This window comes from Cervus elaphus, chromosome 23, assembly GCF_910594005.1.
Source record: "Cervus elaphus chromosome 23, mCerEla1.1, whole genome shotgun sequence".
Lineage (NCBI taxonomy): Eukaryota > Metazoa > Chordata > Mammalia > Artiodactyla > Cervidae > Cervus > Cervus elaphus.
In genome coordinates this window covers 67,251,664-67,267,164 of record NC_057837.1, presented here as the reverse complement: position 1 = coordinate 67,267,164, position 15,501 = coordinate 67,251,664, and the positions used below count along the sequence as shown (strand labels likewise).

Below are 15,501 nucleotides of genomic sequence, written 5' to 3'. Positions count from 1 at the left end.
CTGCGTCCTGAGTTTGGATCATAAGCTGACACAGGGCACGTCTGACACAGAGCTTTCAGCATCAGCCATTGGGCTGCAGCAGCCCCAGGTCCAGGAGTCCAGAGGCTCCCTGCATCCAGTGCTGCAAGCCGAGCACACTGGGCGTTATCTGACCATCAGTGTTTAAGAAACTGAAGAGCAGATGAGGACCAGAAAGTGGCCCTGCCCAGTGACTTGAAATTACAGATCTCAGAGGCCAAGACAGAATCTGTCATCAAGCAGCTGGTATGCACCACGGAATCTTTCAAAACATCTTATGAAACCAGAAATTCATCCTACACTGCTCTACCTCTGGAGGTTGCAGCTCCCAATAACCAGTATTTCACCAGGACAGTTTTGTTATTGTTATTGTTTCAATTCCAACCCTACAGATCATTAAACTATAAATCTTAAAAACTGGCACAGAGAGTGTGTGCATACAGACACTGGAGCTTATGGGGAAAACCAGCTTGTAAAAGTGAGCATAAAGGAACCAACCTTTCCATAAAAATGTGATCATTTTATGAAGCCAAACATTTATTCACTATTTGTATACATTTGCTATAAAATGGATTTTATTTTCAAGTTCCTTTTCAGAAATTTTATGTATGGTCACACCACTAGACATCTGAAAAGCCATATTCTATGGGCTTTTTTAGGGAATTTTTTTTTTATCTCTACTGTATAAGTTCTATTCCCAATAAGCTCATCAATTAGATGGGATAAATAATGGTTTTTTGATAGAACAAACAGATATAGGAAAAAGGAGGTCAGAAGAAAACCAGGGACACTTCCCTGGTGATCCAGTGGTTAAGACTTTGCATTCTAACACAGAGAGTGTGGGTTCACTCCCTAGTCCGGGAGCTAAGACCCCACATGCCTCTCAGCCAAAAACCAAAACACAGAACAGAAGCAGTACTATAACAAATTCAATGAAGACTTGCAAAAAAGAAAAGAAAGACTAACCACCAATGACCGAGCACTTCCTATGTGAAGGTGCTGTGCTCCAAGCTGTCACAAAATGTATCTTATTAAACATGCACCCAGTCCATTGGGTGGGCAAGAGACCCTCTTTTACAAAGCAAGAAACTGAAAAAAGACAAGCTTAGCAGTTGTCCTGAATCACAGGCCCAGGCAGGGCCTGTTCGTGAAGTCTAACCCAGACCAGGAGTCCAGTGAAATGCTCATTAAGGAGCTACCTCTCACTGAGATCAGGCAGTGGCTTATGCCATCTGTTCTTCGGCTCTGACACTGTTTTCGGATTTTAGTCTGCACACAAAAGTACTTGTGGAGATGGAGCATTTCAAACTTGACAGCTCTATTAATACTACTAGGCTAATTTATATACTCTTTGTCCTCTAAGAGAAAGCATGTGGTCTCATGGAAATTATCCATGGCTACAAATTTGGAGGAAAAATGCAAACTGATTAAGAGCTGGGATTCCAAACCACAAACAGAAAAAATTGCTCGAATGTTTTAAATAAGTGAATCATCTTTCATGACATCAAAGGTTAAATCTAACGCTGTAGTCAAGTTGCCAAACCACTACTTCCATTTTTAGATACACAGAAGAAATTGGAAAATGTTCATCAGTGATGTCTAACTAGAAGACAAGTAGAAAGTGAACTTTGGGGGTAAAGAATAATGAAGTAATTAAAACTTAATACAGAGGAAAAATAACTCAAGGAGATAGAATTAATTTCTTGTCCAGGTAGAGATGTCAAAATAAAGGCATTCTGGGGAATTCCCTGGTGACACGGTGGACAGGAATCCGCCTGCCAATGCATGGGACATGGGATCGATCCCTGGTCCGGGAAAATGCCACGTGCCACAGAGGAATAAGCCCTGGAGCCACAACTACTGAGCCTGTGTGCTGCAACTACTGAAGCCCACACACCCTGGACCCCACGCTCAGCAACAGGAGAGGCAACTGCAATGAGAAGCTGCACTGCAACAAAGAGTGGCCCCCACTTCTCACAACCAGAGAAAAGGCCGCACAGCAACAAAGACCCAGGGCAGCCAAAAACAAATAATCAGATTTAAAAGAAAAAATAAATTATAAAAGTATTACCCAGAGAGACAGAATTCAGCCAAAGAAATCCAGTTTCAAAAAAAATCACAAGCTTAAGCTAAAACAGCTTAAAGAAGAGATAAAGTCACAGCAGAGTCGAAGAGAAACAAGGTCTCAAATGGACAGGTCAGAAAAATCAACTTGTGGACATCCTCCAGATCTCACAGCCTGGCCCTGAAAGAAACTACAGAGAGGCTTTTCCCAAACATGAAGACAATCCCCCTAATTTACACAATGCTAAAAATGTCAGTTACAAAGCTAAAGGAGCTTCTCTAGTATCAGCAACACAAAGCAAAGCTGAATCACCCACACTATAGACACTAAAATACTGTTCTACTCTCATTGAGGGAAAAATAATAGAAAACCGTCAGGTAAAGAGGTGCTCAGTGGGGATAGACCAAAAATTGCAGGAAAAAAGATTTACAGAAATGTGTCAGACAGTTAATTAATAAAAATACTATGTTATTTTCTGGGTTTTTAAAAAAATGTTGGTGGTATTAATCAGGGTTTTTCTTTTTATCTTATCAGTTTTTAAAATTTGTAATGTAATATCACCTCCCATTTTAAATATTCACTTCTCTAATAGAGGGGGAAAAAAAAGCGCAAAGAAGTGACTATGAGACCCAGGTAGAGATGCAAAGAAAACAAAATCGAATAAATCTGACTAAAAACAATCATGAACACTGAGGACAGGCTTAAAGAAATATCACAAAACAAACTGGAAAGGCGATGATCCCAGAGATAGTGATAAATACTAAAAAGACACAAAGGCAATCTAAAAGACACTTAATTGGTGCTCTTGGAAAAGAGAAAAAAAAAATAAATGGTACAGAAAAGTATGCCAAGATATAACAGAAGAAAACCTGCCCTGATATAAAGAGATTTAATGTGAAGATTAAAAGTTCTTCCACATTTAAGAAAAAATGAGACAGAACAATCAGCATCAAGACATATCCCAATGAAACAGCAGTATTACAAGCATTCAAGCAGAAAAAGCAAGCCTGGAAGGTGAGGGGGGCTCCAGTGGATCTCAGACCTCAGACTATTTCTATACAGCGATGCTTGAGGCCAAAAGGCAGCAGGGCAATACCTATAGGGCTCTTACAGAGTGCAAATCAAGAATAAGACCACAATCAGACATTCTCAGGCATATACAATTCAGCCAATCAAGAAGTAAAGTGCAAAAAAAAAAAAAAGTGAAATGAGCAGTTCAAGGTTGGCAAAACCATGGAAAATAATTAGCAATTATTAAACTAGAATTAAAGTTAAATGCCTGTGGGAGTTATGATTACAGAAAAGAACATGTACTTATAATCTTGAAATTAAAATTATAGTTCGGAATTTATCACAAATGGAGGAAAGAAAGGTGGAAAGAATAAGCATGCTAATTTATGCTTCTTTTATAATAGGCAACTACCTATAACATAGTTCCAAAAATAAGTAACCTTCTAAAGCTTTCTATAATCCTTTTTCTTCACTTTCAAGCTTTAATAACTTCTCCTGTGCTGAACAAATACTTACCCAAAGTTCAGTACTCCAAAGTTCCCATTTCAATGCAGTTTCTTCTTTTGTTAAATACAGCAAAAGCAAATATATGGCTACGAACCCATTTTTATAAAATTATTTCTATCCATCTAGCCAATTATTTATCTAAACATAAAATGAAGCTTAAAATGATGCTCACAAACATTCACACTGTCTTTGCTTTGTGGTGAGATTTGGTTTTTTTTTTCCTAATTACTTTTTCTGTTTGACTTTAGTAATTTATTATTACATAAAAATTCATAATGTACAGGTATCAATTTTACAAAAATAATCAGATCATAGTTCTTTTTAAGTTGAAGAATTCAATTCTTGAGGAGCAGTGTCATATTCATCTGGAGCTTGTAGGAAAGAAGAAAAAAGAAGCCACTGAAATACAGACACAGGCAGAGTCCTTCCAGGAGAAAGGAAACTCACTGTAACGGCAGCCACTCTCCGGGGCTGGGTGACTCCCACCACTCTTCCTTCGGCCGTCCAGCCAGCTTCTGCCAGGTACTGCAAATAAAATCATGTTTCAGCACACACCTGACACCACTTCACCAGAAACAATCTACCCCAGGATGACCCTGGGTTGAAATTACCGAGAAAGGAAGTAACAGATGGTTCTTATTTCAGCAGGTATTTAAAAAATTATTTTGCAGATGAGGGATTTGAGGTTTGGAAATGTAAGGTCATTTGCTTTAAGTTCATAGCACATGCATAATAAATTCAACATTCTAACTCCCCCGTCTTATAAAATGTCCCCATACTTCAGCTGCCTCAAGGAATAGAAAAACTATCCATTGGTCCCTCAAAACACTGATAAATCTGTAGAACAAAGAATTTTAAAGTACATACATAGACAGTTCAATGAACATCAACCATACAAAATATTTTAACCAAAGTAACTAAAAATAATTATAATTTTTATAAAGACCAATAAAACATATGTCATTGCAAAAAATTAGATTTTAAATACATGTAAGTATTCCATTAGATATCCGTATACATTAAATTTGATTATCTATGTATTTATTTGCCACATACACTTATTTCTTAACTATTTGATTATATGCTTTTAAATCCAAAATGGGTTAACAGTGGTTAGCACAGGTACATGTTTTTGTAATGTCTAAATTGTTTTACAATAAATACATATATTACTTCTATAACAGAAACAAAAAGATTAAAAATACTACATGTATCTGCTTATTTCTTCAAAAGGAAGGGCAAACTAGAAATTAAAGAGAATGGCTTTCTGAGGCGGATCAGTAGGAAAGGGGTGAAAAAGGGGAGGAAAAGGGGAGAAACTGAAACAGGCCAGCAGAGACAAAGAGCGACAATGTTCTGAGCAGACCTCTGTGTGCGGCCTTGACTCTCAGAACCACAGTCACGCTGCAGGTACTCTTCAAATACCCAAATACACCAAAAAAGCAACCAGGATGTCGAGGGAAACCAAAAAGAAATGCAAACACTAACAAATGACCCTATCTGTATACAAATGAATAACTGACCACCCTGAAGAGGGTGGAGAAGTAAATCAACCTAGGATATTGGAAAACAGAATCTTAACTGAAAGTCAATGACAAAAAGAACAGTACCTCAATGCTACAATCTAGTTAGTAAATGTCAGGGGTATGGGCTAGCAATTCTGGAGCTTTTTATGTGCTCACTAGAGTTTGGCCACCTGATGTGAACAACTGACTCACTGGAAAAGACCCTGACGCTGGGAAAGATTGAAGGCAGGAGGAGAAAGGGACGACAGATGGTTGGATGGTATCACTGACTCGATGGACATGAGTTTGAGCAAACTCCAGGAGCTGGTGATAAACAGGAAAGCCTGGTGTGCTGCAGTCCATGGGGCTGCAAAGAGTCGGACATGACTGAGCTACTGAACTGAACTGAGAGTTCAACAAATAAATAAATACATTGCAGACGATGAGGATGGCGTTTCTCACTATGGAAGAAGAGTTACAGATAAGGAAAGGCTAGAATGAGTCCTATGCCGTTGGACTGGAATCAATGAAGTATCAGCATAAATTGTGATTTTTAACACATACACAGATTGGCACAGAAATATAATAAGTGTTTTTACGTAGGAATTTAATACTTTGCTGATAGTTCAGTTGGTAAAGAATCCTCCTGCAATGCAGGAGACTCCAGTTCGATTACTGGGTCAGGAAGATCTGCTGGAGAAGGGATAGGCCACCCACTTCAGTATTCTTGGGCTTCCCTTAAGGCTCAGCCGAAAAGAATCCACCTGCAATGCAGGAGACCTTAGTTTGATTCCTGGGTTAGGAAGATCCCCTGGAGAAGGGAAAGGTTACCCACTCCAGTATTCTGGCCTGGAGAATTCCATAGACTGTATAGTCCATCACAAAGAGTAGGACATGACTGAGCAACTTTCACTTTCACTTTAATAAGTATATTATATATATTTTTATATATATTATATATATATATATAATATATGTACATAATTAAGGAAGTCCTAAGTCTGCCCACTGAGTCTGCCCACTGAGACTTATAGCAAAGACACCTCTGTAGTAGTAAGCACTCTAGCACCAAAATATTGATTTTTAAACAGCATTTCCCAATAAGAGGAACCAGGGCTCCTTGGAGAGGTGGTTGACCCCAAGGTTAGTGCAGGAAAAATAAAAGATAAGCATGAAATAGCTTCTGTTACTAGAAAGTAAGGAAGTGTTAAAAAATGAATGGAGTCTTTTAGAAAGAACACCAGAGCCAAATACAAGGAGCTCCTAATGACCAAAGCTGGACCACTTTGACCAACACAATAAATAATGACAGCACTGGGTTTTAACCCATACAACAAAAGAAATCACCATGAGTCCATGCTGATATACACAAATAACTGGATAAATAAATAAATGAAGGAGAAAGGGCAGTTCTTCCTTACAGGAGATTTCACTTAATAAAGGCAGAGGGAAAAGGAATAGAGAACATCATCATTAGGCAAAAACCTGAATAACTGCTGCAGACAAGATCCACCGAGGGATGCTAAAACTAGTAGGTGACAGTTTGAAAGGAGCAGAATATTTGCAGTCTAAAAATATCTCCTCCAAGATACTGACAACTACAAAGGGAAAAACAGTAACTTTGTAGGTGAAACCTGGGACCTTAACAGTGATCAAATTAACCTCATCAGAGATGAAGCTTTTTAATATTTCAGCCCTCTTGATACAAGGCACTAATAAGGACACATCATTTTCTATGGGAGTCTTGCCAAAAATGCAAGCTCATTCTAATCATGAGAAAACATCACATAAACCCAGACTGAGGAACACTCTATAAAATAAATGCCCAGTACTCTTGAAAAATGTCATGATCATAAAAGATGAAGAAAGACTGAGGAACTCTCACAGACCGCAGGAGACCAGGGAGAAATAACAACTAAATCCAATGCAAGAATCTGGATCTTCTGAGAAAGAACACTGGTGGGAAAATTGATGAGATTTAAGTAAGACTTACAGTCTAGCTACTGGTATTATTAATGTCCTACTTTTGATTACTGTACCATGTATGGGAAGTGATGTAAGGGGTGTAGGGGAATTTTGTATTACTTTTGCAACTTTCCTGTTAGTCTAAAATTAGCTAAAGATAATAATTTAAAAATGACTATAAGGAACAAATTGTTTTAGATAATGTAGGTTTTTTGTCATAAAAACTGTGAAGTTTCTCTCTTTTGCATTGAATACAAAATACTACCAATCACCCCAATCAACACAAATGCAGAAAGAGAACTATAAGAATAATGGCTAAGATTCACCTAGCACATCACTAAGTGTCAGCAACTGTCTGGCATGCATAACCCAGTTTAATTCTCACAACAAATCCAATTCAGAAGGTACCAGCATCATCAACAATTTAGAGATGAGGAAACAAACAGGTCATAGGACTTGTCCAAGGACACAGATAAAAATCTAAGAGTTGGGATTCAAGCTCAGCAAACCAAAGCCACATAACCAGGACACAATTCTACCATCCAAAATAAAACACACTCATTTGCAGGCAATCTCTTAGTAGTAGTGTTAACAGAAAGAAAAACTAAGTCTGTGACAATAAAACTGACCATGAAGCCAATCTCTCAATAGAACTGAGATTCAGACTTCTGCTTGCTTATGGTTGCTGACAAGTGGAAATATAAAGATGCTGCAAATGTAGGTATAGTGCGGACATCAAAAGGGGGTGTCACAGAGGGAGACTGTTCAATTCCATCTCAGTTCTCTCTGCTCTTTTTAAGGGTCATCAAATCTGGTCTTCTTGTTGAACTGTGGGATTAGGAAGAACTCCACTGAAAACTTTAATAAAAATTATAGCAAAGAACTTGTTTTCACAGTCCACTGTTTTGACAGAGCTCTAGAAAAAAAAAATCATTTAGCTTCCACATACAGTTTGTGAGATTTCAAAACTGGTGCAGGGTGCTAGGGCATGCTGTACTTTTCCAAGGAAAGATATTACATAAATCTAGCAAAATAGTTTGCTGACAAAAACTTGCTTCATATTCTTGCCATGACCTTCAGTTCCTCAGTCCTTCCAATTTTCCTATGCTGTAAATAACTCATATTTAGCTCCACAAGAAGGTGGAAACTGTGACTGTCTCAGAGAAGTGGAACTGAGTGGTAAGGAAAAAGAGGATAATCCACGGCAAAGAGAGCAGGTATTTGGGCCAATAACATAATCAATCACAACCCTCTAGTCATTTTCAGCAAAGCTTAGAAAATTCACTTTTTACCATCTATTCCTTTGTACCATGAATGGATTCCCTATTCAGAAAATACAATGCTTATTTTAAAATACAACTCCTAGAATTTCTCTGGCAGTACAGTAGTTGAGACTTTGCCTTCCCATGGAGAGGGTGCAGGTTCAATCCCTGGTCAGGAAGCTAAGATCCCACATGCCTCACGGCCAAAAAAACCAAAACATGAAACAGAAGCAATACTGCAACAAACTCAATAAAGACTTTAAAAATGGTCCACATTAAAAAACTCCTAAAACAATACAGTTCCTTAAAAACAATTAAATTCAAATGCATATGCCCTTTGACCCAGCAACTTATAACTACTATATTTATTCTGTAAGTATACCCGTATGTGTATAAACTGAGATAGGTGCCAACTGACGCACAGCATCACTGTGAGAACACAAAACTGGAAACAACCTAAATGTCTACCGACTGGGAACTAGAAAAATACATTATGTAGAATCTATGCAGCTGATAAGAGAATGATACATTGAGTGGAAGAAAAAAACAAGGTGCATAAAACATGTATTGAGACTACGACTTGAAGTTTCAAAAGGGGAAGAATATATATATATATGTATATATATTTCCCTGTAAAAAATACGTGTGTAAAACCAATTAAAAAAAAAAATCTCTGTCTAAGAAACCTGTAGCATCAATTACACCTGCATAAAAGAAGTATCAGAAGACAGGGCAGGGAGGTGGGAGGGAGGGGACATACGTATACCTATGGCTGATCCATGTTGATATATGGCAGAAACCAACACAACGCTGTAAAACAATTATCCTCCAATCAAAAATAATTTTTAAGTGTTAAAAAAAAAAGAAAAAGGCCCGGGGTCGGTGAAGGATCTCAAGATGGCTGGACGGAAACTTGCTCTAAAAACCATTGACTGGGTAGCTTTCGGGGAGATCATCCCTCGAAACCAGAAGGCCGTGGCTAACTCCTTGAAGTCCTGGAATGAGACCCTAACCTCCAGGTTGGCTACTCTGCCTGAGAAGCCACCTGCCATCGACTGGGCTTACTACAAGGCCAACGTGGCAAAGGCTGGCTTGGTGGATGACTTTGAGAAGAAGTTTAATGCCCTGAAGGTTCCTATACCGGAGGATAAATATACTGCCCAGGTGGATGCTGAAGAAAAAGAAGATGTGAAAAGTTGTGCTGAGTTTTTGGCTCAGTCAAAGACCAGGATTCAGGAATATGAGAAAGAGCTGGAGAAGATGAGGAACATAATTCCATTTGATCAGATGACCATTGAGGACTTGAATGAAGTCTTCCCAGAAACCAAATTAGACAAGAAGAAGTATCCCTACTGGCCTCACAGGCCAATTGAGAGCTTATAAGCTCGGGTCCGGGAGAAAGCTCTGGCCCTCGAATTACAAACTCTGGACATTAAAAAGAATTACATGGTGCTGTGTGTGCTGCTTTGTGGTTGAGATAATTAAAACTCTGGGGTGACCTCAAAAAAAAAAAAAAAAAAGAAAAGAAAAAAAGAAGATAGGGCAGAAGGGGAAATCTTTCTCTTTTTATATCCTTTTGTGTCTTTTGAATTTTAAACCATGTGAACCTATTAAACATTCCCCCCAAATTAAAAATACTAGAATAAAACTTAAAAAAAGAAACTACCTGTGTTTGCTGCCACACTGCCCAGGCTGGATTCTCAGACCCCACTGCTTTCTCCCCTTCAGAACGTTCTTTCCTGGACTCAGCCCCTCACAGGTGCTCTCTGCTCCCTGGCAGCTAGGCCTGACGGGGGGCAATGACCAGATCGTTGTGCTATACTGTATCATTGATCCAGATATCTGCTACCCATCCCTGCGGGAGGACTACATGCGCTGCCACCCTACTGCTATCAGACCTGGCCACGTCATTTGCTGTGACCGATGAATGTGACAAGTGTCACTTCCGGTCCACAGTTTTAAGCGCCAACTCATGACCCTGTCATCTACTACAAGATCCACAAGTCCCAGACAGGAGCTGCGCCATCATCCTGGGTCCCAGTGACCATGTGGGAGCAACCCATACCTTGGGTCATCAACCCCAAAAGACCACACAGTACGAGGAAGAAAGAAACCTTTGTGCTCTTAAGCCACAGAGATTTTCAGGTTCTTTGTTATCATAACAGAGTTTATCCTCAGCTGACTCAACAATCACACCAACTAATTCAAAACAAACTAAGGTCATCTAATGCCATGTGGCCATTAACCTCTGCGCTACATCCCCCTTCTCACCACTCTCTACAGTGTCCTCACCGGTAACATAAAGATAATAATAGTGCCTATCTCACAGGCCACTCAGGATGAAACAGATTAGTATGTGTAAAGTGATCGCTTTATGTAGCACTTATAATTACTACTTATTGTTACTTGGTTTATTATCATTGTTATTAATATTACTCTCTGATAATCTCTCAGTAATGTAACATGGTCCTTCTCCTGTGTCTCTAAGAAACAAATAATATGCTAGGGTTTTTTTTTTTTTTTGAGGTGCTAAATACTCTTTATTTGATGCTACACATAAACCACACTAAAATGCCTTTCATTAAGTAAAAGGCAATATTTTAGACACAGAATTTTAATTAAATTGGCATAGTTAAGACCAAAAAGATAAAGTGGACATTGTCAGTGTATCTTTAACCCTTGCCTTAACAGACTAATTGAAACACACTTGAATCTTGCTCTGTTCTATGTGACAGTGAAGGGAGTGTCTCAGTATTTTAATATATTAATATGATCAGTTCTAGAAATCTACATATATAACCAATCCCCTAAAGGGTTTGAGAAGGCATTCACCACCTCCCTGAAAAGGTTAACATTCGTTATTCACATTCAATCATCCCTTTAGAAGAGGAAAAGAGTGATAATACTTGTTGAGCCAGAATTACTATCAAAATTCAAAAAGCTGATCAAATTCATTTAGCCACACACCAATCTTATTGAAATCAGGTTTGTCCAACAGAAATATTCCATCAGCCATGCAAGATCTGAATTTTAGTGTATGAGCTCAATTTAAATATGGTACACACAAAAACTCATGAGATATTTCTGTTTCATAATAAATAAGACAGTGGCCAACTATTACTCATTAGTAGCTTTTTTGAGATAAGTTAGCAAGTCTTCCCTTTCTTTCTTCTCTTTAATGTCAGCGAAGATTATTTTTGTTCCAGGGATGTACTTCTTGGGATTCTCCAAGTATTGTATCAGCATCTCCTCTCCCCAGGTGATGCCTTGGTTCCTGCTGGCACTGGTTTAAGAGAATCTAGCTGCCTGACCTGTCTTTTGCTCAAGCGGACCATGGAGATTCTGCCCAGTTTTGTGTTTGCCTCTCTTTTCCACAGTACGGCACTGGGCATGCTTCTGAATAAAAACCTCCCAGTCCTTCTCAACATCACCCATTTCTAAATCATTCTTTCTTCGTGCGCAGCTGAGAGGTCCTACTCACAAGGCAAACGTCCTGGTCTCTCTATGCTGGGGTCTTGGTACCATCTACACATATGTTCTCCCTCCAGATCCCCCATCTCCTCTCCTCTGCTGTCCTTTCCCTTCTGCCCACTATTCCCCAGCTGCACACTAGATCACCTGGGCAACTTTTAAGAAATACCTATGTTGGGGCCCCATCCTACATCCAATATTGTGTTGGATAAAAGAAGCTTTACTTTTTCTTTCTAAGAGTTCAAAAATAGGCAGAACTAATCTACAGTGCTAGAAGACAGAATAAAAGTTATGCTTGTGCATGTATGCTTGTAGGAGCAGGAAGAAACGGCAAGAGTCCAGAAGAGGACACAGGGTCCTCCAGGGTGCCAGTGATGTTCTATTTCTTGATTTGGGTGCTGGCAGTACCACTGTATTCACCTGTGAAGGTGTACCAAGCTACAGTTATGATCTATGATGTCAGAAGTATACGTATTTTATACTTCAATAAAAATCTATATTAAAAAAGCAAAGAAAAACCTGCAAGGACTCTTATCCATGACCACTTAAATATCATTCCTCACCCTCCAAGTCGAGGCTCTTAAGACACACTTCAACTTTCACCCTGTCTTTCCACTCTTGATCCTACCTGACCACTCTGTTGAGCCCCAAACACCTCTGCACTCCAGTATCTCTACCCACAGTATTCACTGCATGAGGACGTCTTCCCAGCCAGGGCCCACTGACCATTCAAAGCCTATCTCTTTGTCTTGTTTCCCCCTTTCTTTCCTTTTAAGATCTATTTCAAATGCCATTTCTCTTACAAGACCTTTCCTGATCCTTCTTTTCACTTCTATCCACACCACAAATGATCTTGCCCTCTAAGAGAGATTTCTTCCATAGCACTGTATAATTCTATAATACGTTGTCCATTTGTATTCACAAGTATAGCAGCATCCGTCTTACCCCTCCTCTTCTGCCTGCTAATGCAGGACACATGGGTTCGATCTGCAGTCCGGGAAGATTCTGCACGCTGCGGGGCAGCTAAGCCCATGCGCCACAGTTACTGAGCCCGTGTGCTGTAAAGCCTGTGCTCCACAGAAAGAGAAGCCACGGCGATGAGAAGCCGTGCACCACAGCTAGAGAGGAGCCCCACTTGCTGCAACTAGAGAAAGCCTGTGCACGGCAATGAAGGCCCAGCACAGCCGAAAAGAGAGAAGGAACGTGTTGCAAAAATAAATAAATATATACTCACTTGTGGAATCTGTGTGCTCTTCCCACATCCTGTTTCTCCAACGATCACTACTGTCTGATAGTTTTCTATCAAGTATAATATATGATTCCTAAGCTGAAAAAAATACAACCAAACATTGTAAATAGACATACATTTTCTCAAAAGACCTAAACAAAGATATTTAAACATTATGAAACGAACTATTTGCCAAAGGAAAGGACACTTTCAAAAAGAACTACCGAAACATATTCCTATTATCCATCAAAATGTATCTCAGGTACTGTTGGTATCAGTATAAGACAACACAATTGCAACTGAATATAATAACTTATCAAAATATATAATGCACATACTCCTTGATTCAAGAATTCTACTTTTAAGAAGTTATCCTAATACATGTGAACAAACATGTATATACAAATACATTGCAGTGTTGTTTCTAAGTGCCAAAAATCCAAACAGCCTATATGTTTATTGTCAAGGGAGTGATTAAACAGTTATGAAAAGACCCCAATAATGGAATAGTATGTAGCCGTTAAAAAGAACAAATGCCTATTTGTACTGATGTGGAATGGTCAATGAGGTCTGTCATGAGAAGAAAGTAAAATGCAGGACAGTGTGATAATACACAACTATTTTTGCTTTTTTAAAAAGGGTAAATACACATATGCTTCTTTACATATAAACTACTTTGGGGAAAAGCAAAACAAGGCACTGGTAACTGTAATGTCTCCAGGGAGGGGAAGAAAGTGGGGGCAGGGAGCAGGCATATGAGGAACCCCTTTAACTTTGTGCAATATGCATGTATCACCTTATTTTTCATTTACTAACTGGTGAAAACAAAAAGAATATGCTTTCATCTCTACCTCTAGAGCCAAGCGCACAATAAAGAACCTACATGTTACATCTGTATTTCAACTGGGCCTTCCTTTACCCACTCAGTGGGAGCAGAAATGCTAGTTTGGCCACTGGAAAGTCACAGACAACTCCAAGATCCCATGTACTCAGTTTCAGAATGTATTTTTGTACCCACATTTGATTACAGACACACCCAATGATCTGGAAAGTCATGATGATATTCCATAAATTCCTCTTTGAAGGTAAAAATTTGCCAAATTCTCCTACTCTCATCACGGTTCAACTCATCTGACTCCACAGAAGACTGAGACACTCAATGCTGCCTTATTGGTTAAATAAGCTATTGCGGCTGTTTGGGGGTTCCAATTTAGCATTACTTAGGGTCTAAATATGTAATCCTCCAGTTTTAGTGTAAAAATCTTTTAGGATAATTTTATTATCTATTTAACAGATATTAAATAGATATTTAACTATTTGTTAAAAATGAAGATTCCTAGCTCTACCCACAGGGTTTCTGATTCAGCAGGGCTAGGGTAAAGTCCAGGACTTTGCCATTTCTGCAAACACCCAAAGTAGATTCTGCTGCAGGCAGTCTCATGACTCATCTTGATGCTTTCCTGTCGATTGCCTGGACTCTGCACTTTCTTTTGGGTTAGTTTTAGGCAGGGAAAGGTTTGGGTTCTTTGCAGCCATTTTGTAAATAATATCTTGTCAATCCATCTGTTGAATGGACGAATGGGTGGGTGGTCAAAGAAAACTTGAAAGACAGTTTGAATATAGACAGAGAGACACATGGCATTCTAGGAAAGGGAAATAACATAAGTAAAGAAGATGGAAATAAGCAAACTATATGAACTCTATTCAAGAGGTGCTAGATAAAGGCCATGAAAGGCTCCAGGTTTGATTTGGAAATTAATTAATTATTAACACAAGAGATGTAGTGAGGGCCTTGAACATACAGCCAGAGTCCGGGCTTTACCCGGAGGCAGTATGTGCTGTGTGGCAAGCAAACTGGGCAGTGGTATATCAGTGCTTTAAGCGTGCAGAAACTGAAGGCATGAATTCACTTCACGTGCTAAACACGAAGCACTGCAAATGGATATTTGCACACAAAATGATGTGTGACATTCAAGAAAGAGATGACAAGATTTCCAGTTTAGAGACCGGGAAAATGACGGTACCACAAACAGGTACAGGCAGGGAAATCGAGGAGAGCTGGTGCAGAGGGCCAGACTGAGCTTCAACGAGGTTTGAGCTTAATGGAATAAGAATACAACCTTGCATTGCAGTGTCCAGGGCCCAGAGAAAACGACAGCCCACAGGAGGCAGCCAACTGGAATGCTGCCTTGAAATGGCACTGGGGAAAAGGGGGATGAGCCTTAAATTTACTGCTGCTTTAGTTTCAACTTCTATCTTTAAAGCTACTTTCCCTTTAAGTTTTAATGGGGGTGTGGGTGGAGAATGAGTAACTTTTATCCTTTTCGTCTCCTGTGCTGTGCCAGGTCACTTTGGTCCTGTCCAACTCTGTGCGACCTCATGGACTGTAGCCCACCAGGCTCCTCTGTCCATGGGACTCTCCAGGCAAGGATACTGGAGTGGGTTGCCATTTCCTCCTCCAGGAGATTC

At 39.4% G+C, this 15,501-nt stretch overlaps 2 protein-coding genes and 1 pseudogene across 3 annotated transcripts in view; 1 reads left to right on the top strand and 2 right to left on the bottom strand.

Annotated features, from left to right (window-relative positions):
* Positions 1-15,501, bottom strand: part of DHX35 (DEAH-box helicase 35) — a 68,541-nt gene that overhangs the window by 44,309 nt on the left and 8,731 nt on the right. For both annotated transcript variants that reach the window (XM_043883597.1, XM_043883598.1), the window contains exons 3-4: positions 13,039-13,131; positions 4,049-4,126 (exon numbers count right to left, since the gene is read on the bottom strand). In XM_043883597.1, coding sequence (XP_043739532.1) covers positions 4,049-4,126; positions 13,039-13,131 — 171 coding nt within the window. The remainder of the gene's footprint in view (positions 1-4,048; positions 4,127-13,038; positions 13,132-15,501) is intronic.
* Positions 9,197-9,784, top strand: LOC122681464 (ATP synthase subunit d, mitochondrial). Its single transcript, XM_043883599.1, has one exon. The coding sequence runs from the start codon at positions 9,231-9,233 to the stop codon at positions 9,714-9,716; it is 486 nt and encodes a 161-aa protein (XP_043739534.1). The 5' UTR covers positions 9,197-9,230; the 3' UTR covers positions 9,717-9,784.
* Positions 9,943-13,032, bottom strand: LOC122681465 (annotated as a pseudogene).